Source organism: Sitophilus oryzae, unplaced genomic scaffold (genome assembly GCF_002938485.1).
Source record: "Sitophilus oryzae breed Bouriz unplaced genomic scaffold, Soryzae_2.0 scaffold_471_pilon_pilon, whole genome shotgun sequence".
NCBI classification, from domain to species: Eukaryota; Metazoa; Arthropoda; class Insecta; order Coleoptera; family Curculionidae; genus Sitophilus; species Sitophilus oryzae.
The window spans coordinates 411,791-431,242 of NW_022147053.1; the positions used below are offsets into that span (position 1 = coordinate 411,791).

General features: G+C 34.1%; 2 protein-coding genes and 2 non-coding genes across 4 annotated transcripts in view; 1 reads left to right on the forward strand and 3 right to left on the reverse strand.

Moving 5' to 3' along the window:
• The first annotated feature begins 214 nt into the window (after positions 1-214).
• On the forward strand, positions 215-8,107 carry LOC115886172 (E3 ubiquitin-protein ligase MIB2). Its single transcript, XM_030905250.1, has 12 exons — positions 215-561; positions 776-952; positions 1,077-1,248; positions 1,448-1,563; positions 1,624-1,809; positions 1,971-2,119; positions 2,206-2,421; positions 2,505-2,679; positions 3,393-3,691; positions 4,535-4,760; positions 5,038-5,304; positions 6,943-8,107. The coding sequence occupies exons 1-12, from the start codon at positions 504-506 to the stop codon at positions 7,896-7,898; spliced, it is 2,997 nt and encodes a 998-aa protein (XP_030761110.1). The 5' UTR covers positions 215-503; the 3' UTR covers positions 7,899-8,107.
• Positions 8,108-9,679: 1,572 nt separating this feature from the next.
• Trnam-cau lies at positions 9,680-9,752 on the reverse strand. Its single transcript has one exon. It is a non-coding gene; the product is annotated as a tRNA-Met (tRNA).
• A 5,157-nt stretch (positions 9,753-14,909) lies between these two features.
• Positions 14,910-19,452, reverse strand: part of LOC115886185 — a 127,246-nt gene continuing 122,703 nt past the window's right edge. Inside the window, exons 3-6 of the mRNA XM_030905274.1 lie at positions 17,691-17,947; positions 17,170-17,347; positions 15,687-15,827; positions 14,910-15,479 (exon numbers count right to left, since the gene is read on the reverse strand). Coding sequence (XP_030761134.1) covers positions 15,195-15,479; positions 15,687-15,827; positions 17,170-17,347; positions 17,691-17,947 — 861 coding nt within the window. The 3' untranslated portion in view covers positions 14,910-15,194. The remainder of the gene's footprint in view (positions 15,480-15,686; positions 15,828-17,169; positions 17,348-17,690; positions 17,948-19,452) is intronic.
• On the reverse strand, positions 18,529-18,600 carry Trnae-cuc. The gene has a single exon. It is a non-coding gene; the product is annotated as a tRNA-Glu (tRNA).

Below are 19,452 nucleotides of genomic sequence, written 5' to 3' on the forward strand. Positions count from 1 at the left end.
ACTATAGACAATTGCTATAGACATAGGTATTTAAAAAATATTTATATATGATTTTTATATATGATGGCTATAGATTGTAGTAATTAAAATTATTTAGAAGGCTGGCCGAATAGTCCCGGCACTTACGTGTTAATTTTTTCAAAAAGAAGAAAAATATTGTGCTGCCCTCTTATGGCTAAATCTAGAACTAATGTTATCTGTCACCTGTCACTAAATTAAAATGACATCTAAAATTAGATGTAAATAAAATGAATATAAAATAATGGTTTTTCAATGTTCACTAGTTTGTAATATGTTTTCACTTTAAGTATACTGTTAAAAAACGATGTATAATTGATCTTATAACAATATTATTGTGTTTAGATGATTAAGCTATAAGTATTTTTATTGGTGGTGACCACATTTTTATGTTGATGACTTAAATTGTGATGTACTCTTCCAGTCCATTATAATAAAATACAATACCTAGTACAAGTTTAACTTAATAATAAAAATATCTTAGAATGTTAACACCGGGTGTTAGAATTGTCCGAGGACCCGATTGGAGCTGGAACGATCAAGGTATGTTATAGATAAACTAGCTATCAATTAAAAAAAAACTTTAAAATTCTTTGTTTGATACTCATTTGATAAGTTATTTCATATTATGTAGTGTATTCTTTCATTAGAATGTTTAATGATTTACAAACATTGTAATGAAAGTATTTAATTAATGAAATAAGTATGGGTAGAATTCCATGGCAGAGTCCACACAAAACCAAAGTATTTGTTATAGATGGTGGTGAAGGCTACATTGGTACAGTGTGTGAAATAGGGAAATGTGGTATGGGAGGTTCTGCAGGATCACCAGACAAAACTGTAGTGGTCCAATGGGATAATGGTACGAGAACAAATTACCGTGTAGGGTATACAGGAAAATACGATTTGAGTGTGATTGATAATGCCCAAATTGGTAAGGAAAAACTGAAATAAGTAATCAAAAAAAAAACTCATTTAGTAGTAATATGCTAGTTAATAATATACACCAGTTATAAAAATTAGGACCTTGTACTATTGAAATATTTCTTTTAATTTAGGTGTTAAACATCCTAATATTGTTTGTGATGGTTGTGACAGCCAAGGAATCAGTGGGATGCGCTATAAATGCACAATATGTTATGATTATGACCTCTGTTATTTATGTTACCATAGTGATAAGCACGATCTTTCTCATCCTTTTAAAAGATTTGACTCAGCAGCTTCTTTAGGGTATAGTTAACAAGCAAACATTTCCTAAAAGGGTAACAATATATAAAACGGTTTTTTGTTATTAAAAAAGTTTATTTTTATTTTATACCAGAAAAACTTACAGGACCTGAGACTACTGTAAAGAGAAAAATACCAAAAATCCGTCTTCTAAATTGTTACCCCTAAATGCAAAATAGTTAATATTTTTTTGTTTTAATAGCTATGATTTGCCACCAAGATTAAAAGCGAGAAAATGTGAATTGAGGGGTATTTTTGTTGGTGCTATTGTTGTGAGGGGGTACAACTGGGAGTGGGGAAACCAAGATGGAGGCGATGGTAAAATAACTGTGTAACCATGTAAAAGCTCCCATTCTTTATGTTCTCATTTATTTTAAGGAAAAATGGGTAAGGTTCAGGATATACGCGGCTGGGATAATGAAACAAATAGGTCTGTGGCTAATGTTCGCTGGTTTTCTGGATCGACGAACGTTTACAGATTGGGCCATAAAGGAATATGTGATATAAAATTTGTGGAACCGTCCTCGGGAGGCAGATATTATCCAGACCATCTTCCTGTATTAGGTATAGGTTTTTATTTTTTTTTATCTCTAAAATTTGTAACAATAATTCATATAATTAGGGTTGAAAGAGTCATGATTTTTTTTGGAAAATATTCAAATTTTTCGATGTTCTTTTTGTTTCTGGTCTTTTTTGAAAACATGTTTACAAGTTGATGTACCTAGGTCAACATGTAGAACTGCCTCTGGTTAGACCGGCTAGATTGGGTCCATTACCTTTCGGAGTTGGAGACAAAGTACAAGTATCTGTTTCTGTGGAAGAGCTAAAATTAATGCAGCAAGGGCACGGTGGTTGGAATCCTAGAATGGCAGAGGTAAGTTCAATTTTTAGGGATATATTTTTAATTGAAATAGATCAAACTGAATTTCAAATGAGAATTGCTCTTTTTTACATTTCTAGTACATTGGAAAAATTGGTACTGTACATCGTGTAACAGATAAGGGCGATATAAGGGTTCAATATGAAGGTTGCAACAATCGCTGGACCTTTAATCCGATTAGTTTAAGAAAGGTGAACAGCTTCAGCGTTGGGGACGTTGTCACTCTCATAACAGATGTTGAGAAGGTCAAAGAGTTGCAGAAAGGTCATGGAGAATGGATAGAAATAATGAAAAACGTTAGTAATTATTATAATTACCCATTACCATAGACAGATTGTTTTATGTGTTATTTCCTAACCTCATTTATTTGCTTGTTTAGTCTTTGGGAAAATTGGGTAAAGTGCTAAAGGTTTATTCTGACGGCGACTTGAGGGTCCAGTTGGATGGTCATGCCTGGACTTTGAATCCTCAGTGTGTCAAAACGGTGCCTGGTAGTGCGGCCGAACTTGCCAACACCATGCACGCTAACCAGAACCAAAGACAAGAACCAACAAGTAAGTTTATTTTTTAGCATCATTTGAATATCTTATTAAATGTTGGAATGAAGTTTGAACACTTGGTTAGTGTGGGTTTGTATGCATCCATTTTGCATCGTTCGTCGTTGATTTTATGGAATTTTATTGATTTAGTTCAAAAATGACAGCTCATATTCATAGATAAAGGAAATAAATTTGGATTGGAATGCCTGTCAAAATATATAATTGTTTTGAGTCGCGACCGTTGTAAGCGATCTGGCGCTGCTATAGCGGTTACCGCCTTACTAAGAATAACCGCAAACAAAAAGAGAAATAATTTTCTCTTGTCAAAGTCAGAATCTTCAAAAATTATCAAATCTTTCAAAATTTAAACCCCTCTCATTGAAAAAATATTGAAAAGTGTTTAAAGCGTCAATTTTCAAAGTAACTTGCTATCTGGTGGGTTTAATTTAAATTTTATTTGCTAAAATCCGTGATAATTGTGAAAAAGTGGCATTAAAAACTTAAAAAGCTGTGCTGTGAACTGTGGACTGCAAAAACCATCGTGGATGGTGGCATACCGTCGGTTTCCAATATTTCATAGGTATTTCATACATGTTATGGGCACTTTCCAATCTAAACTTGTTTCATTTTTCTATGCTCATACTTAAATGTGATTGGATTGACGGAACGACAGACGACCCCTAACGGATGCATGTAAACCCGCACTAAAGCCTAACATACTGTCTTAGTTCAGTGGCATCCTGCCGTCCACAATCAGGCCAACGCGGACGCGTCCGCCAATGCCGGCGCGGACCAGTTCGTACGGGCGGCGGCGCAGGGCAACCTGGAGGCGGTGCAGCGCCTTCTGGAGGAGGCGCCGCGCCAAGCGAACGCGCGGAGCAACGGCAAGACAGCCCTGCAGGTGGCCTCGCACCAGGGACACGCCGCCATCGTCAAGTTGCTGCTCAGAGCCGGAGCCTGCATCAACGCCAGTGACACCGACGGAGACACTTGTCTGCATTACGCCGCTTTCGGCAACCAGCCAGAGGTCAGTGGACTATTAGGCCAGTAAACGTAGCCGAGTTTTATATGTAAAGGTGGAAAAAATTAGTAACCAACCAGTCTCAACGGGAATGTGTAGATAATGATCTCCTATCTAACCCTTCAAAAGTCCCATTCGGTCCCAGTGGGGGGGAAGTTTGAAAAAAACCGCCACCATCTTGGAGTTTTTCGTTTTTTTCAAATATGTCCGTTTGCATAACTTTTTTCGAAAAAAAACTAAAGATATGTTTTTTGTAGAGAATTAAATTTAGAATATTTTACCTTCGATCATTTTTTTTCTAAAATAAATAGTAATAGAGAGAGAGAGAGCAATTCTTTACTATGCGTTTTATAAATTTTCCAGTTTTTTAAAACAGTATAGTGTTAATACAGATAAACCAAGTATAAATTTAAGCATTAAAACAATTAAAAATAACGTTTAAATATTATTTATTAAATTAAATTATTGTTAAAAAAATTATTATTATATTAAAGTTATTAAATAAAATCTGCTATTACGTCAAGCGTCATTTTCTTCCTCAACTAAAATACAAAAGTTTGTGCAACTGATTCCGTAGCACTCACCACACTTTGAAGAACATTTAAGACCCAGTTTTCTACAAGAGCAATTTTTAAAGCACTGACTCTCTTTGCAATTGCAAAAGATTAATTTCAGTAGGTCAGGAGGCGCCACATCTTCTGTTGATTGAATAAGTGTCAGATTGCCTTTTTGATCTTTCTTCCATTCATATTGAAAAGGATCTAAGTTGTTACCAATTCATTCTTGAATCTATAACCGTATAACATTTTCTATAATAGATATATCTTACGATTGTTATTTTATCTGTAGATAATAGATTTGTTGATCAAATCTGGTGCTGAACTGAACGCTTCCAATCGCAGCGGTTGTACTGCTCTCCATGTGGCAGCTCACAAACAGCCGGCGCGCTGTGCGCAACTTCTACTCAGCGCAGGCGCTAATCCAAATGTCGTAGACTTTTATGGCGACACTGCTTTGCATGATGCCATTGGGAAGGATTGCTATCAAGTTATAGACGCCCTATGCGTAGCTCCAGGTAAGGCTGTTAGGTTAGGTTAGGTTATCATTCAAAGTTATGAAGTATTTTGTTGTGCACTCTCTCTTTCACTTGACAGTCAGATGGAAGAGTTTGATAGTCAAGATGATTGTCAGCTTCATTTCGCAAATTACTGCACATTGTTTTTTGTTATTTGATATGGGTTTATTATTTTATTGAAGGGCGTTGATCAATGTCAAAATTAAAATTTAAAATTTCAATTGCGTGTAGTGTAGGGCCCTTTTAAGTTGTATTTAAGATTGGTCTATTTTTCCAGGGACTGATTTTACTTTGCGCAACAAAAGGGGCTTTAACGTTTTGCATCACGCCGCGCTGAAGGGCAAAAACCTAGCTACCCAGAAACTGTTGAGTTTCGCCAGGCAACTGGTGGACGTGAAAAAGGACGACGGGTTTTCGGCCCTTCATTTGGCCGCCCTCAACGGCCACATGGATGTGGTGGAGACTTTGGTAAGAAGGGGTCAGGCTGAGATCGACTTACGCAATAACAGGAACCAGACGGCTTTATTGCTTGCTGTCAGTCAAGGTTTGTGTCGTGTATAAAGGTTCATTTGGAGCCTCGAAATGATTGGAATAAATTAGTGGTTTCAATTATACTTCAAAAATATACAGGGTGGCGCCTCTCATACGCCGCTCCAAGAAGAACGACAGTTTGTATTGAAATGAAATTTTCTGAGCATATGTAGGCTAATTCAGAGCACTTTTTAAAAATATAAAGAGTTCTACAGGATGTCCCCAAAAAAAGTTACATTTCAAAGTTGTGTTTTTTGTAATGGAACACCCTATATATTAATTGATTTTCGGATTCTGGGAGAAAAATAAAGGTTAGTTTTATAACAGAAGTATGTGACTAAAATGTAAGGTTTTTGGCATACTTAACATTTTCTAGAAATAAAGAACAATTTTTAAATTATAGTAAAAGCTACCTAAATTGGAATTTACTAATATGTAGTTAAATTAACTATTGTACGTACTTTAAATCAAATTAAAATTTGATTCAAAAAGTTATACATGGTGAGACAAAATTAATATTGGTCACCAAAAAATTAAAAGAGTAAAATAAAAGAGTAACACATAGCATGTTACTCTTTTATTTTAAATGGAACACCTAGTATGTTATTCCGATATCCAATAGAGAATTCATGTCTCTTCAAAATACTAATAAGGTTTGGTTTAGTTTGGTTTGGTTTGACATGGTTTGACATGATTTGATTTGTGTAGATCTTTGTTATTTGATAAAATCTAGCTGGCTGTGATATGTCTGATGTTACTGCAATATAGCTGTCTAATTAGTCCAACTTTAAAATTGGGTGTAATAATTAAAATATGTTTTAAATGTGTATCTTTTTATTACCGTTGAGTATTTTACTCTACAATCTTTAATTTTTGTTAAATTAACAAAGGTATATCACAGCCACCCTAGATTTTTTTTTCAAATAATAAAGATCTACTGGCGCAAAATCATAAAAATTAAAATATCTAGGAAAATCTTTGTCTGAGGGGTAGGCAACCTTAATAATATTTTAAAAGATATATAAATTCCCCATTGAACACGGGAATAATATACCGGGTGTTCCATTTAAAATAAAGGAGTAACTTGCTTTTAAAAGTGATTAATGTTCCATATTAATTTTGTCTCACCCCGTATAACTTTTCGAGTCAAATTTCAATTTGGTTTAACATACAATGGTTACTGTAATTAAATATCAGGCTATAATTCAAGTCAACTAAAATTTAGGTAGCTGTTATCGAAATTTACTCTTTATTTTCACAGAATGTGAAATATGTCAAAATCCTTAGATTTTAGGTATATGCTTTTTTAATAAAACTTACCTTTATTTTTTTCCTAGAATCCGAAAATCAATTAATATATAGGGTGTTCTATTAGAAAAAACTCAACTTTGATGTGTAACTTTTTTTGGGGACACCATGTGTAATTCTATATATTTTTATAAAATGCTTTCAGTTAACCTACATATGCTGGCAAAATTTCATTTCGATATAAACTACCGTTCTTCTTGGAGCTTCCGCGGCGTATGAGAGGCGCCACCCTGTATATACTTTTATACTTTTCTCTATCACATATTAAAATACTTGCAATTGTTTAAGAGACATCTTGTTTTAACTGTTTTAGTAAAGATTGGCTAATAGTTCTAATTTTTAGGTCATTGTGGTGTGATTGAACTGCTGTTAAAACTGAACGCCAACCTGAATGCCACTGATGAGGATGGCGACACTGCCTTGCACATCATAATCATGAAGAAAAATCACTTAAAAACAGAAATTACTGAAACTTCGAGTCCCGCTATCTACGCTATATACCAAAACATTAGTAATATATCCGACGGAAGATTAGGAGTAGCTATTGCCTGCTACTTAATACAACAAGGCATCAACATAGACATAGGTAACAGCAAAGGCCAAACAGCACTCAGCTTACTACAGGACGCGACTCTGGAAGAGTTGCTCAGAGGCTACGTGCCGATTATCGACAATAATCCAACAGAACTGAACCCTCAAGAGCTTCCAAACGTGGACAATCTATCTCTCAGCGAAGCTAGGGTAGATAACTACAACCTGACTGAAAACAGCCCTGCCAAACAGTTGTTAGTCGACGATTTGAAGAGTACGAGAAGGTCAAGGCTACAAATCGACAAAGTTATTGACGTAGGTGGCACATCACAAGACAATTCCCCCACTCACAAGAACCATCCTTACCAAAACGAAGTGATCCTGACAAATCCGATCGAGTGCTTGGTGTGTTCGGACATTTCCGACGAAAACGTCACGTTAGAACCGTGCAATCACAAGCCGGCCTGTGAAGACTGCTCCGCGCGCATGAAGAAATGCTTGATTTGCGGCGAGTTTGTTCAGAAAAGGGTGACGAAAGATGGCAGGTCGGTGCCCGCTAAAAGCAGGCAGCCCAGCGCGGAGAGGATGCGCTACTTGGAGTGTAAAATAGCGGAAATTGAGGAGAGCCACGCGTGCAGCATATGCATGGAGAGGAAAAGGAACGTGGTGTTTCTTTGCGGTCACGGTACTTGTCAAAAGTGCGCGGACACGTTGAAGACGTGCCACATGTGTCGCAAGACGATCACAAAGAAGATACCGATTTATTGAGTGCCGATAGGGTAATACTCGAGGTAGAACGTAGTAAGGATATTTATTATTAGCTGGCAGTCTCGTAAATTAACTGTGATTTACTTATAGAGTTTTGTATGTTTTACTATTCCTAGAATTTACCAATTAATTTTTAAGGAAATGACCTACAAGCAAATATTTATTTACATAATTTGGAAAATATTAAGATACATGAAATAATAAATATGTAAATCTTTTTAAATGTCGTTTTTTTCCTCCATATTAATACTCCATTTATATGATATCCTCAAACCCATACCTACCTCTGATTTCAGATCTAAATGTAGCCTGAAATATTTTGTCCTCTGGAGAGTATCTATGATTTGATTTCTTTACCTCAAAACAGCCATAGCTAGCACCAAAAAATGAGCATTTTTAGAAATATTTTTCTCATAAAATATTTAAAAGAATGGATTTTTTAGTTTTTAGTTAAAAAACTTAATTTCTTCATAATATGACAACATAGGTAGTAGGGTAGTAGATTAAATTTGCAAGAAAGAAAATCCAGAAAAGATCCAGTGGTTCTCAAAATTTTAGCAAAAAAATCATTTTTTTGGAAATGTTCAAAGTAAAATAACTCGGTTATTTTGGACTTATTTGAAAAACGGTAAAGAGAAAATATTTTATCGAGGTCTACCACCCCTGAAAATATTTGTACTTATTTGAGACTCACCCTGTATTTTATTGATCATTAATTCATTTTAAACATAAAATAAATAACATAAATAAACATTTTAAAAATAACAAAATATTACTACTCTTCAATTCAAATATTGCAAACCAATACAATTTTTTATTATAAAAATATGATCCAATGGGCAAAATATATCCGTTATTTCTTTGTATAATGACAGCGCTTTCAGATGGAGTGGACAGTCCGCGCGGAGCGTCCGCGCGGTTGTTTTTTCAATCCGTCCGTGGTCCACTCCATCTGAAAGCGCTGTTAGATGGAGCGGAGCGTCCGCGACTTCGAGCAAGTATGTTAGGATTAGGATATTATGGAGTTTATATGAACAATTTCACATGGGTCGCGTATGCTCCATCCGGATGAGTTCGTCGACGGCTATCTTGAAAAAATATCCGCGCGGACGGTCCGCCCCACCTGAAAGCGCTGTTAGTATTGTCGATTAATCGATGGTAATAGATAAAATTTTTAATTTTCAAATATTCTTTTATGGGTATGGGTACCGCATATTTCGTATGATAAAAGTTGTTTACTGGGCTTGGAAATGAACATTTACCATATCATTTTACATATGAAATAACAGCGATTTTCATTTTCAAGGCAACTGTGACGCCGTTCTTTTTTAATCGTTATGTTAAATTGTTCAATAACAGAAAATCCGTATTATTAGAAAAAATCCGTACGTCCGTAGAATATATCCGAAATCCGTAAATCTACGGATTAACTGTAGTTCTTCAACCGACAGAATATACTAACGACTTCAACCTAAAAACCAAAATTCCAACCAGTATGGAAATTTCGAAAAGTATAAACGGGATTAACAATTTTAGGACAAGCAAACATTTTTATAAAAAAATGCATTTTTCTCAAAATGTCAATAATAAAAAAGTTTTTCCTCTTGTAAAGACAATTCGGGGACATGTTGTATAATATGAACATGCATTTTAATAATTAACATTCCTATAATATGAAAAAAAAATTAAATATACTTGTGTGGTTCTTGCAAAAATAATTTAAATTCATCTTAAAGTACGGTAATTCTATGCTTTTAGGTGTCTTAAAAATAAAAAAGTATTGCCCCGGGTGAGGATCGAACTCACGACCTTAAGATTATGAGACTTACGCGCTGCCTACTGCGCTACCGAGGCTTGATATAGCATTTCATTATTCTTGATTACTATCATAACGCTGAAACATAAGTTTGATATAGTCAGAATTTTTTGTAATATAAAAATGATTCGTTAACCATATTAACTATTTCCATTGTTTATAAATCCTGAAGCAACCTACTACATGTTAGACAAAATGTGCATTTATTATAATAATACCTATACAGGGTGTCCCAGATTGTGCTAAGTATTTTAAGGGGTGGTAGATATCGATACATATTTTCTCTTTGTCGTTTTTCAAATAAGTTCAAAATAACGGAGTTATTTTACTTTGAAAATTTCCAAAAATAAAAATCCTTTTTTTCTAAAATTTTGAGAATCACTTGATCTTTTCTGGATTTTCTTTCTTGTAAATTTAATCTAATACATAATATGTTGCCATATTATCAAGAAATTATGTTTATTAACTAAAAACTAAAAAAAATTCCAAAAAAATTTTTTTCGCGAAAAAAACTTCTTGGGCGTGTTTCTGGGGTTGAACTATACTATACCAGTTAGAATACTTGCACTTATTTCTGGGACACCCTGTATAATAATATACCTAATAATACATAGTAAACTGAGGGGAATTTTCAGAACGCCGAGTCCCCTGTATAATCAATAAATAGATTAAAAATTTTATTCTTTTTTTTATTCTTATACCGGGTGCGTTTTAAGGGGCTCACTCTTATAACTTTTAAAAACCAATCGTATTTTAAATCTCAATCTAGCAGGATGCCATGGCTGTGTTAAAAATACTAATTTTTGATTTGGTTTAGTTTTTGGTTTGGTTTGGAGCCTTGGAAAAATAGATTTGATCGTCAAAGATTTTTCGTGTCTTGTCATCTATAAAAGATGTCCAAATCATATTTTTAATTATATCTCAATTTTTTCAAATGGAACAAGGTTGGCTCTTTAGCATATTTGGAAAAAGCATATTTTTACGAATAATTTGGTACCACACACATAATATTTCGAGTCAAATTGTTGTTATGAACCGCTTGTTACAATTTTAAATAAACCATATGCCGAAAATGTCAAAAGGTGACATATGAAATGTCATTCTATTCAGAGTGTCATTTTCTATCGAAGAAATTAAAAACCATGTAAAAACTTACCGATAGGGTGTCATTTAAATATCACAAGATGTAGTAATTTCCGGTGAAACAGGAAAAGTGACCAAACCAATTGAATACTCCAATCAATCTTAATTTATGTCATATACAAACATACCAAAAGTTATAGGGGTGAGCCACTTTTGAGACGCACCCGGTATATAACACAGTTGCGTTTGATGCAGAGAGAAACTAATAACTTGATATAATATGATCGAAAAAAAAAACAGCGTTAGCGATAGCTGTGAAATGGAAATCGCTGTCATTTTACATGTAAAATTATATGGGGAATGTCATCGATCAGCCGATTCTAGCCATGTGGACGCCGTTTTTTTTATGATACGGTATTATTTTTATGTAGTAGCTCTTTGGTAGTGGTTAGGCAATAAATATCCCAATCATTTTTTTTAAATAACTTTATTTTGTAATAGATGTCTTGACAATTACAAATAGATACATTCACTCTATACTTAAAACTAAAAATCTTTGGTCTATATAATATTTAGTACATACTAATGGTAATTTTCTTTCTTATTTTCCTAGACACCGAACACATTGCACAAGTCACAGTATTACATACAAATCATTTTATACTTATAATTTAAAATACTATTTTTGTTTTGTTTATTATACCGGGTGGTGCATCGTCGTTGGAAGCAGGAAATCCTATGAACATGTTAAACTGTCCAAATATTGTCTCCTGTTCATTTTACAGCCAAGTCGTAGATAGTTTTTTTAAAGGTCTGTGTATGGCTGAAGTATTGCCCAGACATGCCAAATTTGCCCAGTTTATAGATACAGTTTTTCTTAAATTATTTAAAATCGGCTTGTTCAGAATTATTCAATTTTTTCACGTGTATTCAGCATATGCGGACCTTTAAAAATAGTTTATTGTTTTATTGGGAGTAAAAATGACACTTCTTGTGGCGAGGCTGTACGTCTGACATACAGCCGAGACACAAAAAGTAATTTTTATGTCGGATAGAACATGCAATTTTTTTAAACACCATAAATAAGTTTTTAAACAATTTCAAACGTTCTAAATAATATAAAAATATTTAAAAGTCACACCTTGTATCCTTTTGTATGTAATTATATATATTTGAACTATAGTTAGGCTCGTTGAATTTGACACTTCATGTCAGTTTAATAATATATTTTCGTACTTTTATGCTTAGGCATAAAGGTGCTTTACTTTTATGCCTAGGCGTTAAAATGACTTTTTTATATTGTCAATCACGTCGCAAAAATAATACTTTTGTGACGTTTGACAAATAACGTATTTATGACTTCGCTGTCAACTCAACAGGGGAGCCAATATTTGGACAGTTGGTATATTATATACCACCCGGTATATTATATTGTGTACTGAATATTGTCGAGTGAATTAGAGTTACAATATTATTTTAATGAAAAAATGTTACACAATTTCTAATACTATGTATTTGGTTAGAGTTAATACAATCTTGTTCTTACCTAGAGGACTAATTTGTGAGATTTTAAACAAGTTAACACCTAGGTATATGTTAAACACAAGCGGCAAGATACTATACAGGGTGTTTCAAAAACATGTGCCATTTCTCGTGGGGAGATTTCTTACGTAAAAATAAAATTTATTTTCCATAATGACATAGGTCCGATTCTGCTTTGTTTCGTGGCTATAGGGTGTTAAAGTTCTTTTTTCGATTTATTATAATTTTCTAAATACTTTTAGCCCGTAAAATCTTATTTTTATGTGAGGAATCTCCCCACGAGAGATGGCACATGCTTTTTGAAACACCCTGTAGAACAGTTTTATAATAAATTGTTTTTTACATTCTATAATAGAATAGTACATCTGCATTATTCTTTGGTCGCAAACTATTTAGAATAAAATAAATATCACAATAAAAAACTAGACGCCACACAAATTATATATACAAAAATTTACAGAAAATGTTTATATTTTTTTAATTTCAAAAGATATTTCAATGCAGATGTATGGTAGGCATACAACCAACAATACAGGTTGTTTTTCAATCAACTGGTTTATTAAAATTTCTGTAAAATTACAATTTAGATACAAATTTGAATGTTTCAAGTTAAGGTTAATTTTATGGTTTTTCAATAATATAGTAATTATTATAGTAGGTCTAACTGGTCCCTAGAAAATGTATCAACTTTGCAGAGTAATAAGTTGCTAAATCCTAAAATATAGAATAGATACACGAAAAAAACCTGATAACCACCAGTCGTCCAGTGCTCACCTGTAAAATTAGTAAAATGGCGCTTATCACCCCTGGACCCATCATTTGTTAAAATACACACATGGCCAAAATTAATGCATCTATCTTTTAAAAATATACGGAAAGGAATTTAAAGAATCTTTTTTCGTTGTACATAGCTTTGATAATCTGTAATAAACATTTTTTTTGTTAAAATGGATATGGTAAACAATGCTTATCTTTCAGACTCAATATTATTACAAATTCTTGCACATTTCGATTTGTGGTCTCTTGGGTTTCAGAAGAAATTTGACCATTGTTTTGGCCTTAAAATGCCTAGAAACATTATTTCACAGTTTAATAGAGTCAGAATAGTAACACTGTCGCAACAGGGCTACCGGCAAATTGCAATAGCTGAAATTGTAGGAGTTAACCAAAGCGATGTTTCGTGAATATTAAAAAAAAATCAGGGAGGGTACAGACCGGCCTGGAAGTGGTAGAAAGAGAGTTACAACTGCTGTGCAAGACCGTCAAATATCCCTAATTGCACGACGCAATTCCCTCTGCTTTCTAGTACTGCTATTAAAAATAAGTTAGCTTGCCTTGAAGGAGTAAATGTTTCAAGAAAGACCATATAGCAACAGGGCCTATTTTACCATAAGACCCATAAGGCCCGGGCCTTGGGCCCGGTGGTCTGGGGGGCCCGTTAAGGGTTGTAAAATATTCATTCAAATGTAAATTTACACAGCAGAGAAAAAGAAACAGTTACCTCTGATAAGGAAAATAGAATTAAATAAAATAAGCTTTAGATTGATATAATTAATGCATTTTTTAAAATTATTTATAAATTTATATCAAAGATACCGACACCGGCGCCGGCGATTCCCCAATCTAAAAATAACGTTTTATTTTTTTAACCCAAACCAACAAAAGAATTTTTGAATTTTATTGGAAAAGAGGGCCCGAATTTTTGCTTGGGCCCGACCAGATGAAAAATAGGCCCTGTATAGCAACGTTTCAAGAAAGACCAAATGTCTACGTGTTCCGAAGCTTAATTTACGGCACAAAATGACGCGACTACAATGGGCTGAAGAGATGAGAGCAAATGGACCTAATTGGAGTTTCGTCATGTTTAGTGATGAAACAAGAATAGGCCTAGTGTCAGACTCGTGACGAACTTTGGTCTGGTGAGCATCTGGAAGACGAGCATGCTTGAATGCAGCTCAACCCCGTGTCCCGTTTCAAGGGGGAAGCATTATGGTATGGGCAGGTATAATACACGGACCTCAAAAACCTCTTGTTTTTATTGATGGCACAATGACAGGTGCCTCATATCTTAGAGAAGTTTTAGAGCCTATTGTGCGTCCATTTCGAGGAGCAGTGTGGGATGAATTTGTTTACATGGACGATAATGCTCCTCCCCATCGCAGTTTAGCGGTTCGCGAGTTTTGTGAGGAAGAGGGTATAAGAAAACTGTGGTGGCCACCGATGTCTCCAGATATGAATGTGATCGAGCATGCTTGGGACATGATAAAACGCCATATTACCAAAAGGAATGATCCCCCCCCCCCGTACCTTAAATGAATTAAAAATTGCTGCGCGCGAAACATATGGGAAGCCATTCCTCCACATCTTCTGGCCAACTTAATTGAGAGCATGCCACGTCGTCTCACAGCTTGCATTGAGGCTCGAGGAGGCAATACAGACTATTAGTTGTAAGAAATAATTAAAATTGTTATCAATATTTTCTGTTTAAAATGAAATTTGTTTTTGTTGATTTTCACTCATTATGAAATAAAATTATAGTAACAGCCTAGTTGCACTTAGATTTTTAATTTTATAGTAGTTAGTCGTGTAGTAAGCCAATATGTCCAAAAATATAAAAAGAATCATATTAGGTCCAAAATATAATAAAAATATCGTTATATGCAATAATTTTGCCCATGTGTGTACTTGTGAAAATTTAAGTAGCGTATTGTGTAGGGTGTTATATTCAAACCCTTCCCGAAAATAATCTTAACTTAAAACATTCACACGCACAAATATGTGTGTGATCGTACATTTTTCAAAAATATAAATCATTATATATGTTTGTTGAAATATCTTTTAAAACTTCGCCACATTCAAATATAAAAGTAATTCTCATAGTCCGCATAGGAGGATGTTTGTCCGCCCTTTTTTGTTGGATTATTTTGATGTTCAAACACTTTCAATTCCGTACCGAAGTTCTTTATAACTGCTGCCTCTTTGGGTTTGGGTTGGGTCGCAGTTTTTTCCTCTGTAGTCTTGACTGGTACTAGCGACGTGGAAGATTTCGATAGTTGCATAAGCTTATTGTGGTGACTGCTTGGTGATGTCCTGAATAGTCTCGAGGCCGGCAGTGGTGGTAACTCTGATACCCAAAAGATCTGCGAAGAATAAATCAATTAGTTTGTAACAGAGAGGTCTAATATTAAAAATGAACTGTGTGGTTAAAGGTTCCAGCAATTTTGAAGGTACCAACAATCGATAATGGAATAACTGCTTTTAGAATTGGTTATTGGTTTGCATCCATATCATTGATTAACATGATTAAACACGGTTTAAGTTATATTATACACTATACATATACATACCTTTCTTCGGGATAAAGGTAAATAATCTGGATTTCTTCTAATCAAAAAGTGACACTCATGAGATGGAAGCCACGATTGTTGGACTTGAAGGGGTCTGTCATCTGGATGAAGTTTCCGCTGTTGCTCCCTTTCGGGATTTACCTAAGAGTAAAAAAAAATATGAACACCAAATATAGGTGACACTCTTATAACTTATAACGCTGAAATAAAGCAATTTTGATGTTGTGATATACAGGGTGGCTCACTAGTGCGAGGAAGTCCAATATCATGGTCATTGACGAAAATATGAAAAAAGTTTTATACAGGGTGGTCCGAACTGTATTCCGGAAACATCGGCAGCATATTCTGCAAATAAAATAAGTAAAAAAGTTCATATAAATGAATATCCTAAAATGCTTAGTTTCTGAGATACAGGGTGTAGAAGTTTCATTTTTGTTTCGATTTTTTCCAAATAATTTCTGAAGTAACGTCAATATTTGGATGAAAATTGGTGTCTGGGAGTTTTTTGACATGAGAAATTTGATTTTGATGTCAATATGAGGCGCCCCCTCCTATTCGTAGGGGGCGCCACCTACATGTGTGTTTTAACTGTTTTGAGAGGTAATAACTTTTCGTCCGTACCCGTATAAAACTACTGAGTGAAAAAATATACATTTCCGTGATTTTCTACGTAAAAAATGTCTCTTAGTAAAAATCGCTACGAGCAACCGTTCTTAAGATATTTATAATGGAAATAGTCAATACATGTCATTTTTGACAAAAAAATAGGCTGACTAGATAGTTATTTGATTGAAATGAGATAACTTTTTATTTCTTCAAATTAATCGTAAATTTTTCTTCGAAAAAATGATGATAACACAGTTTTTGTTGAACTTTTGGTACAAAATCATTTCAAATTTTTGAGTATAATAACTATTAGTCAACATGTTTAATTTATGTCAATGATGACAGATATTGATAATTTAGGTTTAAAATACCTTGAAAAACGTTACTCGTACCGATTTTTACCAAGAGACCGTTTTTACGTAAAAAAACTTTGTAAATGTATATTTTTTACTCAGTAGTTTTATACAGATACGGACGAAAAGTTATTAGTCTTCAAAACAGTTAAAAAATATGTAGGTGGCGCCCTCTATAAGTAAGAGTCATATTGATATTAAAATGAAATTTGCCATGTCAAAAAAACTCCCAGATATTAATTTTCATCCAAATATTGACGTTACTTCAGAAATTATGTGGAAAAAGTCGAAATAAAAATGAAACTTCTACACCCTGTATCTACGGAACTAAGCATTTTAGGACATACGTTTATACGAACTTTTTTACTTATTTTTACCTGCAGAATATACTGCCGAAATTTTCGGAATACAGTTCGGACCACCCTGTATAAACGTTGCCTGTTTTATAAAGATGCATTAATATCTTAAAAATATTTTGTTTTGTACAGGGTGTCCCTACAAAATCATTTATGTTTCGTACGTACCTCGTATAAAGAAAACTGTTCCACCGGTTCTTTGCTGTTGTAACAGTTCAAGAGAAGGGCTATAAGTTCATCTACTGTTGTTCTGGCACTAATAAGCAGCGATTTGTATTGGGAATTGCTGTTCAAAACTGAATCGTGCACTTTTATCAATCCTCCTCTTCTCGTTTGTAGAGAAAACCTGTAGAAGACAAAAAATATGATAAGCAATCAATCGTTATATAGGTAAATATTCGATAGGTCCTCGACAAGGATAGATAGAGTAGAAGCACCGCCTGTGCAACAAAAAAAGAAGATAAATGGAAGTCGTTGATATGTTTGCGACAGTTTCTATAGTGATTTACTTATCCACGTAAGTATACATGATCTAGGAACCTTAGATCTTATAAAAGATCTAAGGTTTAAACCCGTGTATTTGTTTAGTAGGCTATTCTCGGTATTCTCCGATCGCATCGTGGCAGCACCGGCGGAGAATGTGTCCTATGATTACTACCATCTATAATTTATTTTTAAGTAAATCTTACTTAGAATCGCCTTTGGGATGACAACTTTGCAGCACAGCAGGTCTGGCCTCATCGTCCAGTGCCAAATGCGTCCTTACTCCTGCTTTTCTCACTGTTACCTCCATACTCAAGTAGAACAGCTTGGGATCCCTGTGTTTCATCTTGTACTTTCCCAACAGGGTTGCCACCACCTCCTTGCAGGATGTTTGGAACGTGATGCTCAGGGTTTTGTATTCGATGTCCGGCCGTAGACATTTGGCGTAGACTTTGATGGTAGTCTGGAATTTAAAAAAGAAATAGTTAAGAGTCTATTACGCTGTACTTTCGGGTCGGGTAAAGCGGGTGTGTGGCCGAAGGAAATATATATTATATTTCAGAAATCTGCCTCAGGCTTAGCCCGACCCTGTCGTGTTAAGCCACACCCAAAATTCCAAACACGTCGTGCTTTGATTAAGGCTTGATTAAGGTTTGAAGAGCTTCAGCATTTGCTATAAAATAGCGAGCAATTTGTTACAAAACCATATAATTTATATATATCACTGTAATCACAAAACTTCAATCTAGTTCCGTATTGTAACGGAATTTTAATTTATTAAATTATTTTCGAGAAAATTTAGTCCAAACATGCAATATTTTTGTTTGACCATCAAAACCTTAAAAATAAAGAAGTTGCCAAAAATGTGCTTATTGTTGATTATACGGATATACTTAGTATAATCCTTTATATTTAATTTCCTTCTTCATTTGTGTAAAATACCTAGCCAGTTTTACATAAAACGTTAAACGCCGAACACTTATTTTGTTACTTTTTCGGACTAGTGAAATGGACTCTAAAGTAAAAAAAAATTAAAAAAAGTTATTCCGGTACCGGGAATCGAACCCGAGCCTCCTGGGTGAGAGCCAGGTATCCTAGCCACTAGACCATACCGGATAAAGAAATGAATCCTCAAAAGTCGTTATTATCTCTCTTTCACTTGAGAACCAGATGAAAGAGATTGGTGACGTCATTACAGCATTTCGTAAATTACTGCACATTGTGTTTAGTAACTGTCATTTTCATTTGATTCACAATTTGATTTGGGGTTATAATTATGGAGGCTAAAAGCACAGCTAAAAGGATATGTAAAAAAAAATAACTTTAAAAATAATTTTATTATAAAAAAATAATTTTTAACAGAACGTCAACGGTTTTTGTAGACGTATCTGTTTTAAAAAAACTGTTGAATTTAAATATTTTAAATAGTTTGTTCCTTTATTCTTTGTACTTTTTTGCTTCAGACGACGAAAAGAGATAAACTTTCTTGTGTGTTCTTTAGGTAAATTTGTATATCTGTAAACCTAACTGCTGAGAAGTACCGTATGATCGAATAAAAACGGCGTCAGCGATGGATATGAAATGAAGATCGCTGTCATTTTATATGTAAAATTATATGGGAAATGTCATCGATCGTCATTTCATAGCCATCGCTAACGCCGTTTTATTTGATCATACGGTAGTTTCCGTTTGGATTAACGCAGCAGTGTTTACAAAAAATAACTATTTTATTTTGTAGATTTTCTTGCAGTGGCGAAATACCCATGTAGAATTTTTTGGAGAGATGAATCCGCCACATATGTACTTATAGACATTTTTTTATTTAATATTAATAAACTGTTTTGCAAAATTATATTTTTTTGTTAAACTATGTAAAAATATCTTATTTTTACAAGTTTCTTATTAAAAATACTATAATATATTCAATATTTTTTTTTTAAATTACTTATATTTTTTTCAGTGTATATT